Source organism: Salmo salar, chromosome ssa05 (genome assembly GCF_905237065.1).
Source record: "Salmo salar chromosome ssa05, Ssal_v3.1, whole genome shotgun sequence".
In the NCBI taxonomy this organism is placed as follows: domain Eukaryota; kingdom Metazoa; phylum Chordata; class Actinopteri; order Salmoniformes; family Salmonidae; genus Salmo; species Salmo salar.
The window spans coordinates 62,927,002-62,953,232 of NC_059446.1; the positions used below are offsets into that span (position 1 = coordinate 62,927,002).

At 41.7% G+C, this 26,231-nt stretch overlaps 2 protein-coding genes across 13 annotated transcripts in view; both read right to left on the minus strand.

Annotated features, from left to right (window-relative positions):
- The window catches only part of LOC106605416 (aromatic-L-amino-acid decarboxylase), a 31,940-nt gene extending 31,135 nt beyond the window's left edge, over positions 1-805 (minus strand). The window contains exon 1 of one of the 2 annotated variants that reach the window (XM_014201049.2): positions 663-805. Coding sequence is in view for 1 of the 2 variants with exons in the window: in XM_045718534.1 (XP_045574490.1) it covers positions 279-367 (89 nt within the window). In the remaining variant the exon portion in view is untranslated. Of the gene's footprint in view, positions 1-278; positions 414-662 lie in introns of those variants that run through there. The other variant, XM_045718534.1, reaches the window with a different exon arrangement.
- A 1,897-nt stretch (positions 806-2,702) lies between these two features.
- LOC106605415 (growth factor receptor-bound protein 10) overlaps positions 2,703-26,231 on the minus strand; it is an 82,922-nt gene continuing 59,393 nt past the window's right edge. For 10 of the 11 annotated variants that reach the window (XM_014201045.2, XM_014201041.2, XM_014201040.2 and 7 more), the window contains 12 exons: positions 16,794-16,950; positions 13,701-13,816; positions 13,023-13,097; positions 11,551-11,688; positions 11,114-11,224; positions 9,067-9,162; positions 8,752-8,826; positions 8,353-8,469; positions 7,893-7,959; positions 7,692-7,779; positions 7,410-7,503; positions 2,703-7,230 (listed from right to left, as the gene is read on the minus strand). In XM_014201045.2, the coding sequence (XP_014056520.1) occupies positions 7,084-7,230; positions 7,410-7,503; positions 7,692-7,779; positions 7,893-7,959; positions 8,353-8,469; positions 8,752-8,826; positions 9,067-9,162; positions 11,114-11,224; positions 11,551-11,688; positions 13,023-13,097; positions 13,701-13,816; positions 16,794-16,950 (1,281 nt within the window). In that variant the 3' untranslated portion in view covers positions 2,703-7,083. Of the gene's footprint in view, positions 7,231-7,409; positions 7,504-7,691; positions 7,780-7,892; positions 7,960-8,352; positions 8,470-8,751; positions 8,827-9,066; positions 9,163-11,113; positions 11,225-11,550; positions 11,689-13,022; positions 13,098-13,700; positions 13,817-16,793; positions 16,951-17,944; positions 18,229-26,231 lie in introns of those variants that run through there. The other variant, XM_014201048.2, reaches the window with a different exon arrangement.

Genomic DNA, 26,231 nt, shown 5'->3' on the forward strand with positions numbered 1-26,231 from the left:
ATGTAAGGTATGTCAGCAAGTTTCTTGCAATGTTTACATATTGAAGATTTATCAAAATGGGGAACGACAGCCTACAAAATTCAATACATAAAGCTAACTGTAATAGAACAAACGATCTGATTCAAATGACACAGATCAGAGGGAATTTCAAGAGCAATAGAGAAGCGAGAGAAAAAAAACTAAAGCAATTGCACTATAGTCTATCAAGCTGTTACGAAACACCACAGTACATCTACAGAATCGTATCATTCTGAATGCCACCCACAAAAGAGTTCTACCTGGAACCAAAATCGGTTCTCCTATGGGGACAGCTGAAGAACCCTTTTGGATTTTTTTTTCGTAAGAGCGTACAACCAAACATAGTCATTCAGGTGTTGTTATTTCTATCAATCCTCTCTGCCAGAGCTGTACGTATCAAGTTAAGGAGTGTTGATCTAGGAACAGTTTTGACCTTTGGACCATAATCACTAAGATTATATATACACCGGAGGGACCTGATCCTAGATCAGCACTCTTACTATGATACGGTACATACATCCCCTGGTGTGCATGTATTCTGCAGCCCAGTAGAGACCTGCAGTCCTGAAAAACCATAAGAATAATAGAGCGGTGGGTGGGTAGATGGTGGGTGGTAGTAGGTGGTTGGCGGTGGGTGTACTCACGTTGTCGGGCACAGTCGTGGTCGGGTCCTCCTCTCCTTCAGTCTTCACACACAGCAGCAGTGAGCAGTGGAGTGGTGTACAGCAGGAGCGACGAGCACAGCTCTTTTATCTGCCCAGTGGCCCCCCTCAGCCAGCCAATGGGAGTGTGGCTCCTGGCCAAGGCAGTGTGCACAGGCAGGAAGGACTGATTCACAAGGAGTTAATGAGATCCTACTAATTTTCCACACAGCCTGATCGACACAAAGGCTTAGCACACAGCTACCTGTTGCACGGCACTGTTATAACTACTATTGTTAATTGATATTACTGTTAGTATTACCACTTACCAATAAAGCCTCATAATCTTGGGTTTTGGCAAGCATTTAACTGACAAACATCATTTCAACCAATGTGGTATAACTGTTTATTACATACTTATTAACTACTAATTTAACGTTTACAAACTACTTATAAACCCTGATATGACTCATTTTAAGTATACCGTTTTGGTTGATATTTGATATAGTTAAATCAATAAACCAAACTCCTTTGTTGATTTGTGGTGGAAATCTGGGTAAAATGGATTATATTGATAGAGGAAATTGAAATAATGTGAACTATGTTGACTTTATACACTTTTTGCCTTCAGGGTTAATATTTTAGACTTAACCCATTGTCAACAAGCTAAACCTAGTTCCAAAATCCATATGGTTATGCATCCTCTAGGGTCTGTGGATATCTTAATGCTTAAATACACATTTTAGTTTATACAGACTGGCCAGATGTCAATCTGATGAAAGACCTCAAGCAAGATAACCTGATACCTCTTGTCATCTGAAAATCAGAGTACATCTGAATACTCATCTGCATAACCAGGATGTTGGTTTATCTACATTCTCTTATGGGCCCTGGATGGTAATTACCAATTGTGAAGTTGTGAGTACGAGTTAGATACATTCATCAACCATAAACTAAAAGTACAGCTGGTGCTCGCAAACAAATTATAGTGTTCACAAACCAAATCAATAAATAATGTTTTGTTGTTTCATTTAACTGCCGAAAATACTGTTATAGAGGTCATTTCCTTAGTGGGTTACGTCAGAGTTCAGCATGGGAGAAGTCGGAGCTCAGGGATAATAGAACAGTTTCCTAGTAATTACCTGTTGGAGGGGCGGTCAAGTGGATTTTTCTTTACAGTTGTATGCTTGTATTTACGACCTTACAAGATGTTATTAACACAGCATTAGGTCTGTATAGAGTAAATTGTCCAAGTCAAATTCTATGCATCTCAGCTCTTAACCGTTTTGTGCCAACATCTGTAATGCTTTTGAATGAATATTGATTGTTGGGACGTGAACAATCCTGAACATTTGAAATATGTTAGTTCGTGACATTTGTCCCTTAAAGGGGCAATCTGCAGGTGCTACATCATTTTTGGGATTTATAAATGAATGATAAGTAGCTTCCCACTGATTATTGAAGAATATAACTTATAAATGCCTCATGAGCTTAGTCCAACTGTCGTACCCCCACCAGAACCCAAAATATAAGCTTGTTTTACTTCAATGTTTGTAAACAAAGAAAATGTAAACAAACTACATGCCTTCAAAACAAGATTAAAACTATCATTTCTATATCATGAATGGTCAGTCCTTGCATCCATAGCTCTGTCTATGAATTTGAGAGTAGTTACTCCAGCCCCATCCCTCAGCTTTTGACGGAAACATTGTGCGGGGAATATGCTTTGTTATTGTTTCAATGGATGATTGCCCATTTAAATAGAGTATTTGATTCGCTATTCGTAGTGGTTGTCTGCCATCTACTGGGCAAACATGGTGAAGTACAACCCCACGTACAGTTGAACATTTCAAGCAGACATTTCAAGCTAGATGAAAATATATAACTAAACTCATGGTAAGTTGCAGTAGAATTGTAATGCCATCTAGAAGAAGTAGCATTTGCAATAGTATTCAAAAGAAACAGAATGATTTGCAAATAGAGTAGTGATTTAAATGTCCTTGATGAGGACTTCCCTACCAAGACAATACAGCACAGCTTAAATTAATAGCAATGAATTAATGTTTTATTCTAATTACAATAAACAGAACATATCAGTCCCTTATTTGTACAAAAATACCTGAAAAGGTTACAATGAAGATATATAAGCCATTCAGCTATTTACAGATCGAAGCAAAGCACAGTATGAATACAGGATCTTTCTCTTAAAAAGAGATACAGGTTCTTTTTTTTTGCATTCCCTGAAATACATAATCGTTTATTTTTATATAGATCTATATATATTTGCTTTACTCCTTTGTACAGTCACCGTATCTTGCATTGTGACAATATATGCAAAGCACAAGAGTCATTATCGATCACTGGGAAAGGTTCCCATGAACGGTCCAAAGTCAGCTCTAGTTTAGTGCAGAGAAAAAGGTCATCAGAGGCACCTGCTGCGTTTTAGGCTTCTTGAGACAAACAGACTTACACAAGAGAAAAGAGGACACCTTAAATCAACTGTGCTGTACTACTGTTTTGGAGAAACTACTGGTATGCTGAAAGAATATCATAAAGGCCAAACTACTTACTAAAGAAAAAAATTGTTTGGCGAAATACTATTAACCCCAAGTTGATCAAAACAACTACACAATGTATTCGTTGCACATACAAAATCTCACTGGTCTGACGATATGACCAGTTTTCAACAGGCTCCATGTCAACCCTGAGCAACCCAGTTACATTCATTTCTCTGACATAAAAAAGTACATTTACTTAATTCACTTTCATCAGTTCACTACTTTGCAGGTGATTCAATGTCACTAGTAATATTCTACTAGTTCATAGCAAGACACTATGTGAGAGAACTCGCCTCTGATATGAATGTTTCTGAATACGAAAAACACCTATGTATCTGTATCTAACAGGCCTAACCAGTTAGTGTTGAGAAGTCAGTGATGTCTGAGTAGCTTAAGATGACCTGCAGGAACTATGAAAAGATGTACACCCAAGCCAACTCCAGTTCCATACCAGCAACATTTCAATATTACAGACATTTGTGAAGAGGTTTTTACATGACAAACACATAAGAAACAAACTCGATATGCACATTAAACCAAATGATAAAAACCACTAAAATAAATCAAGTTTCTTCATTTCATAAGTAGTTAAAAGAGTAAGCCAATGCGGTAATAATAGTGATCTGTAACCTAAATACAGTGTTGCATCTACATGGTTTCATATGCTAATATGGTACATTGATTCAGTACACAACTTTTACATGAGTTGCATATAACATTGTACAGCTAAGATTACCATCGGAGGAGGCAATCCTAACTGATTTCTACTGAAATCATTATGACCAATGGGAAGATATATTGTCCGACGTTTTGACCTAATTTAGCATAGGAGTAGGAAACAGCTTTGGCACCTAACCTGCTCATTGTATAGTCATAATGATGCCACACCCAGAGCCAGACATTAACATATATTAAATATTCATGAATCTGATCACACCCAATAAACAGTGAAGTGTAGCTCTCAAAATTCCATGGAAAAAATACTGCAGTGGGCATCTAGTGGTGCCATCACATCCAAGCCTTTCTAATTGGATAATACGCATAGCACACTATGTTGTGGAAAAGACTTAACTATTTAATGTACTGTACACCAATTTGTTTTTTACAATTGTGGCTCAAGTATTGTAAAGGTATAGCTTCACTTCTGACACAAAAAACTAAGTTCTGATTAACGCAAAGTTTAAACAGTGAAAGTTCTGTAAAATGGAAGACAACTAACTGTAATGAAAGTGACAGAGCAACTGAACTGACAAATCAAAAAACGGTGTGAATTTGAAAATCAACTCATGAATTAAATATCCAGATATGAAATTCATTCGATTGACAGTATCAGTGAAAGTCACACTTAAGAAGAGGTCAAATGTTTAAATATGTAAAAAAAAATTATATGTCATCTAATTCAACCTGTGTGTTTGAAATATTATTGAGGAGTTCATGTGAAAAGATTTCCTAAATGTAGAAGAATGTGTGAGAGAAAGGCATTAAACTGAATATCGATGTGAAACGCACTGTGACTGAAATATTAGTGACTTTTATTCCCCACACCTTTTCTACCGACACCAATTTGGAATGAAAACCATGACATTAGGGAACACCACTTGCTTCAATGTTACTTCATAGTAAGTGTTGGTGATAAAATAGTTTGAGTGAAATATAGGCTATGTAATAGATGCTATGTAATAATTACGCAGTTCAATCATTCCATGGTAATGATAAAACAGTACCGAACAGCGCTGAGAAAAGAGCTACATTTCAAGTAATCACTCACATCTAGATAAATAAATAAATTTCCGAAACAATACTTGAAATGATTGAGTCATTGCATCTTATTTTAAAAAATGTCACTGTGCAGAACTTGTAGATAGTGTGGCTAATATTCTGTATCTGAATCTATCTAGCTTAAGACACCATAAATAAAATAAAAAGATGGCTCTTTCTTAATGTTGCGTTACAGGTAAAAACATCTTTACAAATCGGTGTGTACACTGCAACCTTGGACAGCCTGGACAGTAAAAACCCTTCCACTTCAGGGTATCATCCATTACTAGGGCTTCACAGTGTCTGTTCGAAAAACAATCATTCAATCACATCATGGAAAAGAAAAGCAACAAGTCCAAAACGAATGGGCTTGGTGTGAGTCCCAAATGGCACCCTATTCCCGATATAGTGCACTACTTTTGACCAAAGCCTTATGGGCCCTAGTCAAAAGTAAGGTAATGCACTATGTAGGGAATACGGTGCCATTTGGGACGCACCCGTGGATTAAGAAGATGGGTCCTCACAGCAGATGAGTCGATTGATTCCAGTTCAATTCTACAGACAGCACAACAGACAGACCGACCTTGGACTGTACACGTCAACTCTGAGCTAGTCAGATCCCTCTAGTGGATCACAACAGGTTGGTGTAGTGGTTATATTTCCCTGTGTTCTGACGGAGGGAATGCAAACAGGTGGCTTTAAAAGGAAACTGTGGCAACCTCCCCAGTGGCCTAAGTTAGGTTTTAGTCATATAATCATAACCATGTCTTCAGAGAGCGTACAACATGGAATTACAGTCCACAAGATGGCCATATGCTTTCCAATGTTTTACATATAGATTATTATTGTGTTGACACCAAGAGAGACCCAAGAGCAGAGCCTTCCTTAGCTGTTATGTTGCTTGTTATCACCTGAAGAGCAGCTTGGTAGCCTAGTGCCATTCTGAATACGTACTGTAGGCAACAATAGAAGGGTTGGTTATAGCACACAGTATAGGACTAGGCTAGCAGCGTGGACCTCAACAGCTATCTATTACGTGGACTTAAATGAGTGGATGAGATGGGGAGTGAAGGAATACCTGTAGTAGTTTATATTTTGGGGGGGAAGTTCATGTGGTTGTATGTGGAACACCGGATGGTGGAGCTGATGACGGATTGATTTAACACTGAACTGGATGTAGTGATTTAGTTGTTGTTGTGTGACTGTTAGAACTCTATACGCTCCAGACTACTGATAAGAAACTAAAACGGACTAAGAACACATTTGATGATGCAGTACTAAAATGTTATGAATACAAAAGCCTGTGAGGTCACCAAAGAAGGAAAGAAAGAAATGAAGAAAAGTCCTATGAGAGTGGAATGAATGGATCCTGTGTAGTCCTTGAGTATCCTTCAGCTCCATCCTAAGTTACCAGCTCCAGCCTCTCCTTTCCCACAGCCTGACAGACAGCTGGCCTCGTGATCTGTCTCGTGATGTTCTTTTTACGAATATCAGATTGTCCATCCGTCCCTCCAACACAGGAGGGATTTGCCATTGTTGGTAACGAGAAGAATGAGAGTAGAGGAATTCTTCTTCAGTCAGTGTGGAAAGGCCTGTTCCCAGTTTCACAAGCGCCAAACTAGAAAACAATCAGCTTTTCAAAAAAAGGTTGTAGTATAGATGATTTGCAACAACAAAAAAATACTTTCATTATGTAAAAAAGTGGCCCAGACTAAACAAAGTCCTGATGATTGGACAAGGAAAATAAAAACTACTTTGATCTCATAAACTGTCACTAAACCGTGTCAGTGGATCAGAGCTTATTGGTGACTATGAATACAAACTTGAAAATGTTTTTTAATTTTTTTTATAAGAGTTAATAACAACGTGGTGCATCTTTTTGCTTTAATTTTTGCTTCTTTATCTCCTTCTTCCATCTGGAACACAGAGGTCACTGAAGTCCACTAGCGTCCATCCTAACCCACCAACCACTCCATCCCGTTCCATCCGCAGTCTCTGGCAGCTCATGACACATCCACAACAACATGAGTTCATCACATCAGCTTCTCCTAAAGAAAAAGTATTGAGTTTGTTTTTAGGCAGAGTCCGGTCAAGTCATAGGTCAGGGGTCATAAGGCTACGAGGGTGCAGGGGTGCTTGAGTTTACAAGGCAGGACTCCTCTGTTGAGCTGGTAGAACTCCACCAGCTGGATCAGGTCGGTGAATTTGGTGGACCCGTCGTCAAGGCTGAAGAAGATCTGGCCGTCCTCTTCACACTGCAGGACGGACCATAGAGACAATAGTCAGGTGAGAACAAGAGGAAGTAATGAACAACAAAAGTTACTTTACTCCATAAAATTGTTGGCTGTTTTACTTGGTTTTCTAGTGTGCCTGTAGACATAAGAGAGAGGGGGAGGTCAAAGAGAAGCCCAGAGGCAAGGTAAAGCTCACTTACTGGTAAGATCTGGAAATGCTTAATTTTCTGGTGATGGCACAGTGTGAGGACAAAGGCCTTTGGGTTGCTTTGACTGTCCCTCAAGAGAAACAACCTGAGCAGAAAATGGAGAAAATCAGTCTTTGGTGAAAACTTCAACGTCTGTCAAATTTACAAATTTAAATCCAACATATGTTGGCATGTGGGCTGGGCATTCTGAAGATGCAAGACACTTTAATAATGAAATAAATCCTAATCAAATATTAGGTTGGCCGTGTGGTTGCAGAGACTGAGGAGTCTTACCCGTCCACCTGGCCTTGTTGGTGGATCATCCGATGGGACTCTTCTCGCGTTATCCGCCCATGGAACCACAGCTGTGTTCTGTGAATAACTGGACGTGGAAGTGGAAAGGAGAGCTTTAGGACAGGGTCAAGGCTTTATCTACACAGAATGTAGCCAACTCAAATAACACAGGGATTGTGAGAATTTATGTTGTTGAATTACCTGAGTTTAATAAACAGGGATGTAGTGGACTGGGACTACCTAGAATGTTCATCCGTTGACTTCTCTTCTGAGATACAGAACAAACAAACATGGATTAGTTTGTTAATAAAAGGTTCTTACTTCATTGGCACAGCTGCATTACGGATAGCATGATAGCTTTGTGACAAGCATGACCCAGAGAAAAGTTGTTGCACTCTTGCTCAGATTATTTATAAATCACCAATGTTTCAGAAGTAAGTTTTCTTTCAGACCATAAGGTCATATAAGCATTGTAATAGCTTAATAACGTCGTAGTCGCATCATTGTAATATCTTAATAACGTCGTAGTCGCATTGTGGTCACGTTGTAGTAACATTGCTGTAACGTAGTTACGTTGTAGTAAGGTTGTATTATTGTTGTAGAACCATTGTAATAGTAACATTGTAGTAAGGTTGTAGTAATGTTGTAGAAAGAGACTCACCCTCCAGGCATTACCCTCCTCCATGGCAGCGCTCTGGGCCTCCAAGGGATTGTCGATCACCCTGCCTATCCTTCCTGAGAAATCCATGGCAACCAGAGAATTCTCGGACACACTCCGCTAGGGGGCGACAAAGCAGTGTCAATGTCAATACACTTCCAATGTAGAAAATGCCCTGTTAAGTACTAGGGCTATTTCTCAATTGTCTGTCATTGAAGTCCTCCTCTCTCCTCACTTCCTTCTCAGAATGCACTGGACAGTGTTGGGCCAGTAACCGAAAGGTCGCTGGTTCGAATCACCGAAATAGAGGACACAAAGAATCAAGAAAGACAACCGAGAAAGAGTCTGGATGTTAACAACAGTTTGGCTGGCACCTGTAAGGAGCTAAAAGGAGAGGCTTACCACTGGTGTTGAAAAGTGTGACAGAGTTTTTCTCTGCTGAGGAATCTTGTAGTTCTGATAGAGGACTATTCCATACTGTGAAGAATAAGGAGAATATCCACAAATGAAAAGGTTTGCTTTTGTTTGGGTTAAGTCAACCAATAGCAAACCTTCCAAAATATTCATCAAATTCATAAAGATAGATAGTATTCAAATTAGCATGGTATAACTGACTCTCACAACAACCCAGGTGAACTGGCATCTGATACAACCCTCTGGTATAACTGTGGCACTACTTTGCAGTGTATTGAGGGCTTGTTGCCATGGCGTTGGTACCTTGAAGAGTCTGAAGGCTGTCATCCAGGAAGTTCTGCTCTGTTCGTCTTCAGTACACAACATCCTCAACTCTTTCAGCTCAGTCCTCTTGTTGGGCTGTCAATTAACACACAACAACCAATTAGAGAGACCAAACAAACACCTCATCATTAGAAACAACCATTCAGACAGTATGGTTGTACTAAAACCCTCCTCCCTCGTACACTGACATATCCCATGAGATGATAGTTGATCTTGTTCAGGGTTGGCGGGGGGGAACTGTAATCCATTATGTTACCAGCAAAATATTGTAATCAGATTACAGATACTTTTGAAAAACTGGATGATTACTTCTAGGATTACTTTGAAATTCAGAAATTCTTTGACACCTTTCTGTTGTCTCAATGACATTCAAATCGGCATTGAAAAAGGTGTAAGTTTAAGTTTTTCCACCTGAGCGAGTCAGAGACCACTATGATGACACACCAAATGCGTTAGATGGAATGCGGAAAAAGAGCAGGAATGGGCTTTTGTAGGCTACAGTCCAAAGATTATCCAACTTGAATAAATGCGTAGAGGTAAGGACGACAGCAGTGGTGCAGTCTACGGGCGATACGGATATCACGTATTATTGATATCTACATAGCACAATGATGTGAATCACACCGCTGCTCTCTCTGTTAGTTATTTGCTCATTACAGATTGTGATTGTTGCGGATGGCTATTTACAAATGTTTATGTGTATTTTAACCCAATAATAGTTGAATTGAAGTTTAAGCTGCCTATCAATCATTGTTTTTGCAACCAGTGGACAGCGAGTGAAAAAATGCACTCCCTCAACAGCTGCATAGTGCGGATCCCAGCCTATAGAATAAAAGTATGAGTTGCTCCCTTCTAAACTCCTCTGTGGTATTGTGCGCCATAATGTCAAAAACAAGTTTCATTTAAGAAGACCACGAGTGGGGCTTTTATTGTTCAATCTAATTTGTGCTGATTCAAAATGCCCATGGGCCTAATGGATACATGATCAAACTCACACACTTAGACTTAAACAGCTGCAAATTATCCAGATACCAAATTGTCACCAACAAAAACGTATGCAATAGGCCTATAGTAAATGCAGCATATGGCATACATTTTTTACATGCAAATAGCTTTTTTCAGGAAGTGCTCAAAGCATGCCATTCCATGAGAGCAGCATTTATTTTTCTTACTCGAAGCAATGAGCCCAATCAGTCCTCTATGACAACAAAAACAACAGAGTTGGCTAATAAGTCCTTTGTTTTTGGGTTGTGCTCAGGTAAAGCAATTTGCCTAATCTATACTTCCATATTTCTAGGTCTTATTCTTGAAGATAAAGGGGTATTAAATTAACTGGAATGAATGTAAATACTGTAGGATAATTGTATTATTATCTGTATAAAATTAGAAAGAATGGATTAGAAGAAGCCAACATAACAAACCCATAAAGTAAAATGCAACATCCATTTATGGCCAGCTATGTAACCTCTAACATTGATTTATCCTGCAATATATGTTGTTCAATTGGTAATATAATGTTTTTTCTTCTTCTAATGCCTCTTAAGGTGAAAGTAATCTGCAAGTAATCAGATTACATTACTGAGTTGAGGTAATCCAAAAGTTATGTTACTGATTACAATTTGCGACAGGTAACTAGTAACTGTAACGGATTACATTTAGAAAGGAACCTACCCAAACCTGATCTTGTTGCAGAATAAAATAGGATTTTGTTTGATTTTGGTTTCATTCTCTATCCATTTATTATATAGCCAGTAAGTGGGTCAACACAGAGCACACAATGGCAGCGAGGCCTGCCTCTCGTCAGGCATGTCTCAGCAAGATACAGGATGCGTACCAAATGGCAACCTATTCCCTATATAGTGCACCATTTGGGAAGCAGACACAGTCTAGACACGACACTATTCAATAACTGTAATAGGAGACGGCTTGTCCTCCATAGAAGACAGCGGAATAATAGACAACATATGAGCATCTGAATGACTTGCAATGCCTCGAGTGCAGAGGCCTTTCTTTCTCTTGAACGCACCTTTATACAGAACTCGTAGTCTGTCGGCGCACTGTGTAGCTTCTTGCCTGTTGTTACTGTGAAGACATTGCTGTCCTCCAGGTCTGCTAGTAACTGTAAATGCCTGGGCTCCTGTGGAGGATAAATCAATAGCCGATGTCATTTCATCACAAAGAAACTTAAGCCTGGAGGTAACAGAGAGCAGAGGTCCACTCAAATCAATAGCAGCTTGTGTGGTTGTATGGGACATAGAGAAGGCAGGCATCTCTGAGCAGCAAGTATGTACACAGATGATTGAGGCAAGCAGCCTCTTAACTAGCAACTAAAGTATTACACTTTGTAGGCTATTACTAGTGCAGTTTAAATGTAGGATATTGGCTCAAGGATTTGGCAATACAAGCCTAATACTAACAGAGTTAGTGTACTAAGCATACAGTAGAAAAGAGTTGGCCAAATACCTTCGACGTTCCTTTTGTAGAAAAGTAAAGTCCTGAGCGTCTAAGGAACACATACAGCTTCTTCCAGGATTTCCTGCCCATCTCTTTCACATATAAAAAGCCCTGGATCTCAGGACAACTGCTGGAATTCAAGAAATTCTGAGAGAAGGAGAGAGAAGAAGGCTTTAGCACAAATCAAATATCATAATTTTCATGGGGCTCGGAGAAATAAACCTCCACCGCCTTCCTTCCTAGCCAGAAAACAAACATTTATATAACGAACAATCTTGGCATTCTTGTGATACCAATTTTTATGAGCCACCTTAAGCATGGGAGAGAAATGTTCAGACAGATGTTCTGTCTTATGTAACAGTATCAACCAAGACACATACACACTATAGAGACAGACAATTCAACAAGGAGTTCTGATTCTGACAGCAAGTTGTTGCAAGAACTGACTGGAGCGATAAGATAAGCACCTACTGCTTTTAACATGCCCTGCAGAATACAGAACTCTCTCTGCCACATTCAGACACTGTCTCCTGACCTGACAAGACACTAATTAAAGGTGCAATATGTCACTTTTTGATGACCCGACCAAACCGACATAGAAATTTAAGTTAAGGATCTGACATTCTCATTGAAAGCAAGTCTTAGAAGCGGTAGATGTGTTTTATGTGTGCCATTTCTATGCTTCCCGTTCTTAAGTTCCGCTTTTGCGTCTTTCACTCCCGGCTTTGTACACCAGCTTCAAACAGCTGAAAATACATTATTTTTGGTAATGGAAAAGTTATTTTACAGCGGTTTAGACAGCACACTGAATCTCTACATAATGACTGAAAGTAGGCTAACTATTAGAATTTTTGCAACCAGAAAATAGCGTAGCGGAGTTTTGCGTAGTGCACCTTTAAGTGATCCACTGTTTATGATCTGCCTTCACTGGATTCCTGGAACCGCCCCCAGCCTGCTCCTTCAATCTGACCATGTCAGGAATGGTATCATTTTAAAAGCTTTCTGCCATAGTGGATGGATTCCAGTCATGGGCCTTTTAATAACGCTTTGTCACACTATTACATTTGCAGGCTGAACATGTAAACTTCATTCCATTAGAGCCTCAGGTCTTTAAAGGCACCATGCATCTACGCTGTGCTGCCTGGCGCAGGATGGGAGGATGATGGCCTGACGCGCTGTGCTTTAACATTCAGTACGTTCCTTTACTCTCCTCTCACAGTTGCTTCCCTTCAGAAGCTGTAATGTCTGTCTGTCTGTTTGTCTTTCTGTTAGGCACGCCTGGCCTGCGTGTGCAGAGACACTCGTATGTCAACAGAACATCAAGTGTTACAGTCTGTTCTCTGACAAGACATGCGCACAAGGAGGTCAAAGGTGAGATTTTTGAAGGAGATCAGACATACAGTACACAACACAGACTGAAGTATCTTCACGGTTCCACGGTCTTCACGGTTCTACGGTCTTCACGGTTCTACGGTACATACCTGTAAAAGTTGAGATGGTGGGATTGCACCATTTGTTTCCTGGCACCATGCAACCATATGCTCGGGAAAGAAATTCTGTTGGTAAGTGAGAGAGGAAAGCAGTCATTTAGCGAGGAGGTTGTGGGTAAAAGGAAACTCAGAAGGATGGAAAGGAAACTCAGAAGGATGGAGGTGGAACGCCAAGAGACATTAAATGAATGCCCTTTCCCAAATGAAAATGAAGAAAAACATTAAACAATAGCATTTGTCTCATAGCTTTTCAAACTAGTTTCAAACTGTTTCTTAAATAAGTATGTTTAGGGACAGTTTCCCGGACCCTGGTTTAGCCTAGTCTTTCTGAGTCCTGGACAGTTATATCCACCAGTCTAACAGTATTATCACAATCTGTTCATTTTTCCGAATGTGAGTGGGTACATTCCTATAAAGTGAGTGAAAGATAACGCCCACTTGATTGTGAGAGTGTAGTGGGATTTTTCTGGGTAATATGCAAAATTTAACAAGCCCAACCAAACATTCTCCACTCATTTATGAAGTGCACTGCTTGTAAACAAAAAATAAAATCCAGGCTGTTTAGCTTGTTGTAACTGTTTACACATGTAAAGAATATAAATAGGACAAGCAAAAACTCTGCAGGCGAGCTCTGAGATTCTTTGGGAAAAAAAAGAAAAAAAAACCTACCAAGGGATTTCTGAAGAATTCATATTTGGCATAGTTCTTCCTGAACAGAAATCTGCCCTCGCTGGTCATGGATGCCTGCACTTGTACCACCAGCTCATGGTCCTCCAAGCACCTCTCTGTCGAGACAGAGAGAGAGAGAGAAGGAGCTAGTTACCAAATGGAAGTCTAATGGAAGCCAAATGGAAGGACACAATATCACGTCTTTAACAAGAAAAAGAACAACATTTGTAATCATTTTCATGTCCTGAACATTGGGTGTAGAGCAAACAATGAAAGAACAAGCAGTTCAGCCTATGACGCCCCCCCCATCCCCCACTCCCTGCGTACTCTGCCCACCCCCTCACCCTAACACACCACCCCACACACACCCTTATCTTATCCCAAACTTGCAGACAAATCAGCATGTTCTCACTATATTCCAGGGTTGGGATCAATTCCAGTCAATTCAGGAAGTACACTGAAATTCCAATTCCAATTCTCTTCAATGCTTTTCAATGAGGAGCATTTGGATTTGGAATTGGAATTTGGTTTACTTTCTGAATTGACCCCAACCCTGCTATATCCCCCCCCCCCATCCTGTCGATGTCTTGAGCATACATTCACTCCCCCCTCTCTCAAACAATTAGTGGGGCTATGCTGCTATGCTATACAGGCCCTGCTGTCTGCCTGGACCACTGACCCTGCCTGGCCCCTGCTCTCTCTGCAGTAACACATGTTTCACATCCAACTGTGGAAGCAGGATTCCTAAATAGATTTTGGCAGCAGGAAAGGAGACACTGGGGACTGGGGAGGAAGGGCCCAGGCTTTCTTGGACATGCAGTAAGATACTCGCACTCATTAGGAGGGAGAGAAAGAGGAAATAGACAATGTGGACGTTTTCAGAAACTATGTGGGTACTGATGTTGCAACCTGGTTGGATTCCAGTCCGCTTACATCCCAAAAAATGGAGAGCCAATCCAGTACCTCCTCTACCTTGCCTTTACTGAGGCTCTTTGGTGAGTCACTACCTCTCTGACCATGAGTCAGTCAAGCCCCTGACTCACTAGCTTAAAGCCTGTAGAGGTTGTAACCCTTTGTGGGGGAAGCTGAGGGAGGGTCATTGGCCATTATACTTATCAGCTATTCTCTTCACCCGATGACTGACAGTGGCCTTCTCTCGCTCTCTCGCTCTCTCTCTCTCTAAGGAAACACCCCCACTGATTGTTGGGTTGTCTTTCAACTATCTCCTCTGGATTCCGCCATTCTGAAGAGAAGAGACGACTCAGTAATGACAGAAGCGTTAGCCTTCTTTATACCAGGGAGTCAGGGACTCTGTCTCCATTTTGGATCTGTGTGTCTCTATGTCTTTTCCAGTTTCCTCCTTAGTGAGGGGATTGGGAGCAAGGTTGCGAAAGCAACATATCTAATTGGCTGGATGTCATTCTTATACAACAAAGCCCATCTGGACAGGCCTGGTCAGATTAAGGAGCAATTAGGAAGAGTGACCTTGCCTTGCCTCTAGTGGACTGGACTCACCATAGAGAGCCTGCCCTAGCTCCATTCAGGCAGCTTCTAAAGGTCAGATCAGCACTGGTTCCTTCTACAACGAATGGAGGTTGCGTACAAATGGCACCTTATAGTGCAATATAGTGCCTTGTAGTTCACTATAAGAAAAGAGTGCCATTTGAGATGCACCCATAGTCTGTATAATTTGGCCATTGTAGAGGGATGATGTTATACTGGCTATCCCTACTGCACTTAGCACGGTTCTGGCAGCGCTGACACCAAACCAATCAGAACAGATCATGTGACGGTATTTTAAGAGCTTTAGAGGCCTGTGCTTCAGATATGTAATATTGTTGTGTTCTAAATCGCCATATAATGTTATTAGTTTGAAGATTTAGAAATAAATATGCCATTTCCTTTGGATTATAATGCGCTCAGGATATCAAAAGGAAATTGACGTTTATTAGCAAATTCATTAAAAAAACGTTCAAAGCCTGGATAATTCAGACACACATATCAATATGAACTATACCCTCTTCACATATGCAACATAAAACCTAAATAATTACTGCAAATAATACTGCATATAATTGTTACCCTTTATGTTGTGCGTACATATTGTGTAGCCTATATCTCAGTGTTTAGGCCTAAACATTCCCAGAAATACAGTACTTTCATTTTACCCATCTGCTATAATGAAGATATAAGCCCAGACACAACATGTGTTTTATGATTGCTCGTTCCTTAGGGGGTTGAAGTTTGGAGCATTCTGCTTCTCAGAACTCTTAACAAATCACTGCAATGCCGCCACATTAACAATTCCACGTCTTGACTTACACAACCTAATATCAATGCAACTAACATTCAGTGAGACTAGCGTTATCCTGTTCAGCTATCGTATAAGCCCAAAGTAAAGTCCCTGTACAAATGTTGACTAGCATGGGGGGGGGGACTAGTTATACAGTAACTAGACACAGCAAGGTACCTGTATGAGCCAGTGATCGCTACTCCTGGTCCAGAATTAGATAATAATCTCTAATCATATTTTTACCATATTATTACACGTGACCATATTATGGTACATTCTTATCTCTAAATGTAAGTAGCCGTATATCCGTTCTCAGGTACGGTAACAAACTAAGGTTTGGGAGAGTGATGTCAGGAGGGTTCCCGGTCCTGAACTAAGAGCCCGTTGTCTCAGACTGCGTCTCAAATGGCACTCTATTCCCTACATAGTGAACTTCCTCTAACAGGGGCCATAGCGCTCTGGTCAAAAGTAGTGTACTATATAAGGTGCCCCATACACCAGACTCTGAAACCGCCTAAAAGACTAAGAGCAGGCACAGACAGGCAGCTAATGACTGTTAACCAAAATAATGATATACAAGAGAAAATATAGGCTATAGATGTAGGCTATCTATTATTTATGATGACTCTTGGTTTCCATAGCGAGACCTCTGTTGACTTTAACATGAGCAGGAGAACATGTTCATTATCCTGTTGGCTTCTCACAGAGCGAGGGCCGAGGGGGGAGGGAGCGCTAGGCTATGTCCTGCCAGCCAGCCTGCCCACCAGCCCACCCATCCAGCGCACCAGGTTGCCACTTACCAAGTCCGAGAAGAGGGTGATGCTCAACAAGTGCCCAACTGTTGTCGTCCACACAATGGCTTTTGTACACGAGGAGCTGACAAAGATCTCTTGCAGTCATGTCGGCTGGGATTTCCACTACTTTCCCCATGCCGTCCTCGCTGAAAATGTTTATGATCTAAAAGAGGAAAGAAAAGGCCCTTTCATGTTAGAACTATTCCCAGACACAACCTCGTAGGCAGACAGACATAATTCAGATAGATGAGACGCATAGTTCAGGAGTAGACAGGCACAGTTTTACATAGAAAGCATAACTAGATAGCACAACATTTGCAATATAGTACCAAGAGCTAATTCACTTTCATTCATAACCAGGCGCGTTTGATGAGCATACCAGACATATACAATCCATTCTCAATGGCAGCGGTTTGTGGGAAAATATAGGTTCTAAAAACATAAATGTGACACTCATCAGAATCATACTTCAAGCTTAAATACTAAGGGGACTGTTTTAGTCCTTCAATCCACACCACCTGTTTCCATAGAGATTACCCACTGACTGAAAGATACTGCATAGAAAGATTGTGTATAGAGATACAATGTATAGATAAATACTGTATAGAAAAATAGTGTATAGAACAATACAGTATAGAACAAGATACTGTATAGAAAGATACTGAAATATACTGTATAGAAAGATACTGTAAAGAGGAATATAGCAGATTAATAGAAACAACGGATAAAGCCCTGATAAATCCCCCTCTGAGCACAGATCCTATTTCCTCTGGTTCCCCCAAAGAGATTTTAGTAGGAATTTAGCTTCCTTAGCCTTCCCACTTAGGCTACAGTACGCACACTTTGAACATGATGCCTTATAAAAATACATTCTCATTTCCTTCTCCAGCTATAGCTTCAACAAATTCAAAGCCGTACAACAGAACATCCTATCTTCTTTTGACAGGAAAGAAAATAACGATTCCTCCTTTCAAACGGGCTTCGATCCATTCTGAGCCTCTCACATATTCCCTCCTCGCTCATCATATCTTCAACAACAAAAAAAGACAAATTAGCTTCGACCTTTAAAGCATGTACTTTGACCCTCGTCTCAGCTAACCTTTGTCAGACTTCGGAGAAAAAGGGAAAAGCGGTTAAATATGTCTCCAAGAGCTTACCTCTACGGCCTGTAATAGGCAGCAGTCGGGAGAGCACGATGGCATTTTTTGGAGTGAGCCTGCCTCCGCACAGAACACACACAGACGAACAACCCTCTCCTCAACTTGGTCGAAATAAATACTAGTACAGCACAGTTCCTTCCTCTCTGTCAGCGACTGCCTGTTATGGTACCTGTCACATAATCTCCTCTCCTCTGCCTAGTGCAGGACAAGCAGATGGCACTATTTCCAGTCCGGCTAGCTGACAACTTCCCTCTGCTTCTCTCACAAAGGGTTACAGCCATGGGCTTTTAGGTAGTGAATCAAACCACACTTCCTTAACCAATCATAGGGCTCGCTCAGGCTGATGTAATCATTCCCACACAGACACACACTCACAGACAAACACACCCTCTCTCTCTCTCTCTCTCTCTCTCACGCACACACAGACTCACATACACAGACGCACAGTCATGCACAGACACAGTCAACTTTATCAGGCTGCAGCTCTGAATAGCTTTCGGATTCTTTTTGAGTAAAAGTGAAAATGATCATTTAAGAGGGTGTGGGGCAGAGCGAAAGAAGCCGTCGTTTTAACCTCGCAACATGTTCTGAAGTTTCAAGTGAGGGCTTGTTTCTTTTCTTTTTTCTCTCCGTGGCTCAGCTTTGAACTTTGCAGTCAGAAATCTCTCTCACGACAGCGCAAGGCTCATTACGGGCTAAATGAAACAAACCTGAGTACTTGAACTTCTCGTTGGCCTCCCCTCGAGTCTAGCTTCATGCCAACATTCTTTCTCTCAAAAGAACAAAACCAGGAAACTTAGTGTGTTCACTATTCGGCTCGCCCCCCACCCCCTTTTTTTTTGTTTTACTTCAGATACTTAATACCCCACTGACTGGACTGACAAAGGCTCTGCCCCACCCCGTCTGGGGTAGACATTTAGCCGATGTCCTTTCAACATCCTCTCATCTCAATGGGTCAATATCTATATACAAAACACTACGCTGAAGGGAGAAGGAGGATAATGGGAGGTCTTAAATAACAGTTCCCTTCCTTCCAGTGTAGGAAGCAGGAAGCAGCCATAGTGGTCAGGGAGGATGATTTAGGGTTTCACTACTATTGCCACTTTCAAAACAACTGGGAACTCGAAACTGGGAAATCTCTGACTTCTGACTTCAGTGCGTTCAAGACAACTGGGAAGTCCAAGTCAGCAACTCAGGCCTCTTTCTAGAGCTCCGACATTCCGACCTAAAGATCACTGACGTCACGATTCTACCTTGATTTTATTTCAGAGTTTCCAGTTGTCTTGAAAGCACCATAAAGCCTTAAAGACAGCGGGGCTGTGTTAGGGGAGGGGAGTATGACCAGACAGAGGAGGGGGTGGGAGGAAGGGAGATAGAGACAGAGAGAAGGGGAGAGAGAGACAGAGAGCAAGAGAAAGAGTCCTATGCCAATAAAGCCCCTTAAATTGACATTTAATCGAGAGAGAGAGAGAGAGAGAGAGAGAGAGAGAGAGAGAGGAAAAGAAAGAGACGTAAGTAGAGGAAGAGATAGTGAAAGAGAGAGGGAGCAGATACACAGAGACAGACAATAGTGAGAGAGGTAAGAGACTGAGGTGAGTGAGAGAGACAGTGAGGTGAGAGAGAACAAGAAAGAGAGAGAAAGAGAGGGAAAAGAAGAGACAAAAGAATGTTCTGTGATAGTAGTAAGTAGGTCTATGTGTAGTGTACATGCCACTATACTAGACTTCCTGTTGTCACTGCAGCCACACCCCTCTCCTCATTGACTTATCACTACCTCACTACTGGCCTGCCTGGTGAGTCAGTGGGGAAAACCCCATGTCACATACCTACCATGCCGTACTACAACAGGACACACGACTACTGCCAGCAGCTAACACTCCTTATGTGGAATGAGATAGCATAACCAGTACTACACCACTATGCCTATTACATCACTAGTACATCGTATTATTATCCTAGAATACATACTGTACTGGATATTATGAGGAGAGGAGTCATGTGCTTTGACGTGTGTGTAGAGGAGTTAACAATTACAAACTTCATGGGGTAGAGAATTGGAGCACCTGGTCCTAACTTAACTGAACAAGAACATTACCTCTCAACCTCTAAGTGGAAAATGTTTCAATCCAACATTGCATCCCAATGTGATGAAAGGAACAGAAAGACATTCAAGTGAGTGATGAGGACTGAGGAGACATGGCACGCTTCCTTGACCTACTCCACTTCTTTTTTCTAAAAGAGAAAAGATGTCCTCGTGATAAAGAGAGAGAGGGAAAGAAAGAGCAAGAGGGATGGAGGGAGGGGAGAAAGAGAGAGGGAAAATGAAAGGAAGGAAGGGGAAGAGAGGGGAGGGAGAAAGAGAGAGGCAGAGAAGGAAAGAGAAAGACAGAGAGAGAGCGAGAGAGAGAGGGGGGGGGGCATGCTGGGTTGTCTTCCTGTTCTTTCTGAACACTATTCTCATTCAGTGGTGGGCCTCCAGGATGACTCAGGACTTCTGATGTAATTACCCAGGGACAAGCTGCTGAGAGCCCCAAGCTACACACACACACAGGCAATGTCCCTTTTCAGCCACTCTCATTCTCTCACAAACACACACACAAACACACGCGGGCAATGTCATTCTTCAGCCACTCTCGCTCATACACATTACAAGTGCATTAAAAGCACAACATTTACATGAGGGATGTGTTAAAAACTCTAGATTACTGGTTATTACTGGTTACTAGCCTCTTAGGGATGATTAACCTCAGTCTAATAGGGAGAAATCTATAAGGTTGTGGTGACACATCAGGTCCTCTCTGCTTATATCACACACAGGAAAGGAATGGTGAAGTAATATAGAGGGTCACCACTGAATAGGTTTTACCATGCTAAGTACTGTAAATGGTGCCATTTGGGATGCAGCCAATGAAGATGGCACTGACATCTCATTTGGGTCTTCAATAAACAGGCTACAGTGGGGTAGTAGTGATAATGCCATAGAATTAGAATGCGTAGAACACAGTGCACCCATGAGTGTACCAGTGAAATTGCCAAAGTCAGAGGTTCCAAGTCTATTCTGTTCATTCTCTTTCTATGGGTAATTCCTCTGATGGAAACATCTGACCTGATCTCTTTGAGAGGCATTTTATATAGCCTACTGTACCAGGCCATATAACAACATTTTATTGGCTATGACATAAGAAGCAAAGAGTGAGTGGTGGAACCAATTAAATAGGGCTGTGACGATACCAGTATCTCAATATTTCCATGTCAAAAATGAAAACACGAAGCAGACCAAACTCTTTGGTTCTTTAAAATCCTGCTGTATGTAATAAATACATGTGACTCTGGATGACAACATAAGGATGTTTGTTTTCAACATTAGGGCTGTTTTCCTAAATAAGTTTGTATTTTGTTTCCTTGCCACGATACTGACGAGTATCGTGATACTGGTATCTTCCCGGACCTACAATTGAATACCTTTAGGCGTAAATCTTCTTCATAAGAAAAACCTGAGTTCAATTAAATCTCTAAGGAGGCAATTCTAAATCTAGTGCTTCTCTGTAGGCTAACTCCATTATCTCCCTAAGTTATTAAAAACCAAAACCAAAGAAGTGGCTCTACTCTCTAATCCCCCAAAAGAACAGTCATTGATTAAACAGTGTTGGCTAGCGGTCGACAGAGCGGTGGTCTCGCCCCCTCTCTGCAACCCACCAACAAACCAGTCCCGTTTACAAGTACCTCTTTAATGAAGCCAAATGTACTGTGTGCTCTGTGTGGTCTCTGAACTGCAGTGGCCATTGACATCCACTAATGAGAATGTGAGACAAAACCTGGAATAAAGACAATAAAGACAAAGCTTGTCATGTCCTGAGCTTCACTCGCTGCCTGCAGCCTGCTGGCCCGGGGAGAAGTGCTGGGCTGAGTCGGCCTCTAAAGGGAACGCTACGTAAATACTGCTGACTCATGAGGTGGACATGAACCGCTTCTTGTTGTCAAATTTTTGTCTCAAATTAAGCAACCCCAAAGAGGGGATTTATCCAGGCTCACTATTGCAGAAAAATGACCAGAACATTGGCCAAGGACTAAAATGGGGGCTTTCGGATGCACAATACCAAGTCATGTACAATGCCCTCTCCCTCCAACGCAGTTAGTTAGTGAGCTAGGTACAGAACAATAAAACAACAGAATATATAATAATATGGATGATTCGGAAAGTTTTGAAGTACTATCGTGCACGTTTACCAGTGTATTTAGCAGATGCTGGGGCCAGTTAAAACAGTACTTTGATGCTTTCAGAAGTGGAGAGATGTGGATGAACTAACCCCATACTGTGGTTAACATCTAGGCCACAGTGACTACTCATCCCCAACGAACTCCCACATGCAAACCACCCAGCTCGTGGCTGAAACTCAACCATATCCCATTGATATAACGAATGTTAGCCATGGGAGTACAGAGTACAGTACAGGGCAGCCCAGTCAAAAGGGCAGCCCAGTCAGTCTATTGGCTCAAAGGGCATGATGAAAAAAACTACTCTCTTTGGAAAACAATGATTAGGTTATAATATATGACTAACTCTGCATATATTTGTAAAAAAGTCTGGTGGTTCCAGATATCAGCATATGTTCCAAAAATTCAGAATAGCTTGACTCATTAACTAAAACTCAACAAGCTACCATTATGGAACACACCCCCAAAACCAAACAATCCCTCAGTTCCTTAGTCCCTTCAAACCAGAACAAACCACAAGCAAAAAGACACACGGACGGTGTCTATACATAGATCAAATAGAGGCTGATCCATCGGCTCTGGGAAGAATCCCCCCTGAGCGGAGCCTGAAGCTCCCATACCTCCTCCCTGCCACACACATCATATATGCTCCAGCCTCCAACCCCAACAATCCCCTTTGAATGGCCGAGTTCTTTCCCTGCGGCTCCCTACTGAGATCAATCCAGAGAGGAGACAAATATTTCTCCAATAGGAGCAGACTGGTTAATTGCGCAGCAGGGACCTGGGTAGCACCCTTTCAGGCCACCGCACCGCAGATCATTGTCCCCTTACGGGACTCAGGGACTGCCATTGGCACTCACAAAAGGATGACATCATTCAATTTTGACTACACAATAAAACCAGCCGCCCGCAAGCTGCACTCACTGTACTTCTACTTGCACTGGTCACCCAAGCTGTAAGGCCAGGCCAAGGCCAGCTAGCTGCTGGTGGCGCGCACACACACCCACACACACACTGGGAACCAGCTCACTCAAACTATATAATGCTCTACTCTGATATAGGCCTACCTACTACAATACAAGAAGTCAGCAGCAGAATCAGTTTATTAAAGGTGAATGCTGAGAAACGGTGAGAGAGATTTAATTTCAGAGATTTAACATAGCTGTACATTGTGTTCCAGTGTAATTAGGTGTTTCTGGAGAGAAGCCGAGATCAGGTCCCATTCCAATGGCGCTACTCTGCTCTGGACTTAGTCATTACTGCTATTTGAATTAAGCCAGTTGTCTGTCTGCATTTCCTCCAATGGTTGCCTTTTCAAAATTGAACAAGTTAGAGATGAATTGAATGTATATGCTGAGAGTGTGGGAGTATTGTTGCATCTCTTTTTTCCTGTTTACAGAAAGCACTTTCCTTGTGTCTCCATCTCTCACTCTCTCCCCCTTTCTTTTCCCCTCTTTTCCCTCCTCTCTCTGTGAACACTAGTTCCACTTGAGAGAAATCTGAGCTGTCCTACTTTCCTGTATGAGAGAGAGAGTTGAGAGAGGCAGAGAGAGATAGAGTTGAGAGAGAGAGGGAGGAAGAGAGACGCAGGGCAGAGAGAAAAGCAGAAAGTTGAGAGTGAGAGTTGAGAGTGAGAGAAGCTACCCTCTTCTCAGTTTAGAGAGCTTGAGAGTTGTGAGGGAGAGAGGCCTGCTCTGCCCTGCAGTGGAGGGTTCCATGCAGTCTCCATGACCTACATGAGTCCAGCTGAAGCTTGGCGGGCCCGAGGAGACACTCTACTCGGGCCAGATGAACTAACAGCTTGCAGCAACACATTCCACCCTGTCAAGACTCCATCCTGGACACAGAGCAGGGCAGTTCACATTCCCTCCAGTAAAGTCATGCAATGATGAATCAACTGGTCTTTTCTCACACGTTCAATATGGGCTAAACACACACTTCTATATATAGACGGCTATTGAATCATTTTCTCAGACTAAAACTGTGGCCCATGCAGGAACTTTGGGAACATATCCATGCTTGACACTGGTGAAAAACTATCCATTTGTGTTTATTACAGACGATCACATTAAAATACTGAAAATCATGGATTAATTTCCCCAAAGACAGAGTGAAAATCATCAGTCCACATAATGAGTATAATGAACAGAAATAGGTCATACTAACCATAACAGCAAATCTCTAAAACAGGGACACGATCAGGGACTCACATATGATAGAGCAGGGTTCCCAACTGGCGACTAGGCCTGCAGGCCCAATTCAAATCAAATCAAATGTTATTTGTCACATGCTTCCTAAACAACAGGTGTGGACTACTGAAATGCTTACTTACGGGCCCTTCCCAACAAAGCAGAGAGAAAGAAAATAGTTAAACATGTAACAATAAAAGTAATAATATATACATAATGAGTAATAATAACTTGGCTGTACAAGGACTACCAGTACCAGTTAATGTGCAGGGGTACGAGGTAATGAGGTAGATATATACATAATGAGTAATAATAACCTGGCTGTACAAGGACTACCAGTACCAGTTGATGTGCAGGGGTACGAGGTAAGAGGTAGATATATACATAATGAGTAATAATAACTTGGCTGTACAAGGACTACCAGTACCAGTTGATGTGCAGGGGTACGAGGTAATTGAGGTAGATATATACATAATGAGTAATAATAACCTGGCTGTACAAGGACTACCAGTACCAGTTGATGTGCAGGGGTACGAGGTAAGAGGTAGATATATACATAATGAGTAATAATAACCTGGCTGTACAAGGACTACCAGTACCAGTTAATGTGCAAGGGTACGAGGTAAGAGGTAGATATATACATAATGAGTAATAATAACCTGGCTGTACAAGGACTACCAGTACCAGTTAATGTGCAGGGGTACGAGGTAATTGAGGTAGATATATACATAATGAGTAATAATAACCTGGCTGTACAAGGACTACCAGTACCAGTTGATGTGCAGGGGTACGAGGTAATTGAGGTAGATATATACATAATGAGTAATAATAACCTGGCTGTACAAGGACTACCAGTACCAGTTGATGTGCAGGGGTACGAGGTAATTGAGGTAGATATATACATAATGAGTAATAATAACCTGGCTGTACAAGGACTACCAGTACCAGTTGATGTGCAGGGGTACGAGGTAGATATATACATAATGAGTAATAATAACCTGGCTGTACAAGGACTACCAGTACCAGTTGATGTGCAGGGGTACGAGGTAATTGAGGTAGATATATACATAATGAGTAATAATAACCTGGCTGTACAAGGACTACCAGTACCAGTTGATGTGCAGGGGTACGAGGTAATTGAGGTAGATATGCACATATAATCAGGAATAAAGTGACAGATAGTGAACAGTAGCAGCAGCGTATGTGAATCAAAACATTTTGTGAAAAAAGGGTCAATGCAGATAGTTAAATCGTTAACCAAATAGCTACCCGGACTAACTATTTAGCAGTATTATGGCTTGGAGGTAGTAGCTGTTCCGGGTTCTTTTGGTTCCAGACTTGGTGCAGAAGGTACCGCTTGCTGTACGGTAGCAGAGAGAACAGTCTACGACTTGGGTGGCTGGAGTCTGACAATTTTTAGGGCCTTCCTCTGATACTGCCTGGTATAGAGGTCCTGGATGGCAGGGAGCTCGGCACCAGTGATGTACTGGGCCGTATGCACTACCCTCTATAGCGCCTTGCGGTCAGATACCAAGCAGTTGCCAAACCAAGCGGTGATGCAGCTAGTCAAGATGCTCTCAATGGTGCAGTTGCAGAACTTTTTGAGGATCTGAGAGCCCATGACAAATCTTTTCAGCCTCCTGAGGGGGAAGAGGAGTTGTCGTGCCCTCTTCACAACTGTGTTGGTGTGTTTGGATCATGATAGATCCTTAGTGATGTGGACACTGAGGAACTTGAAGCTCTCGACCTGCTCCACTACAGCCAAGTTGATGTGAACGGGGGCGTGCTCGGCTCTCCACGGTCAGCTCCTTTGTCTTGCTGACGTTGAGGGAGAGGTTGTTGCATTCCTATAGGCTGTCTCATCGTTGTCAGTGATCAGG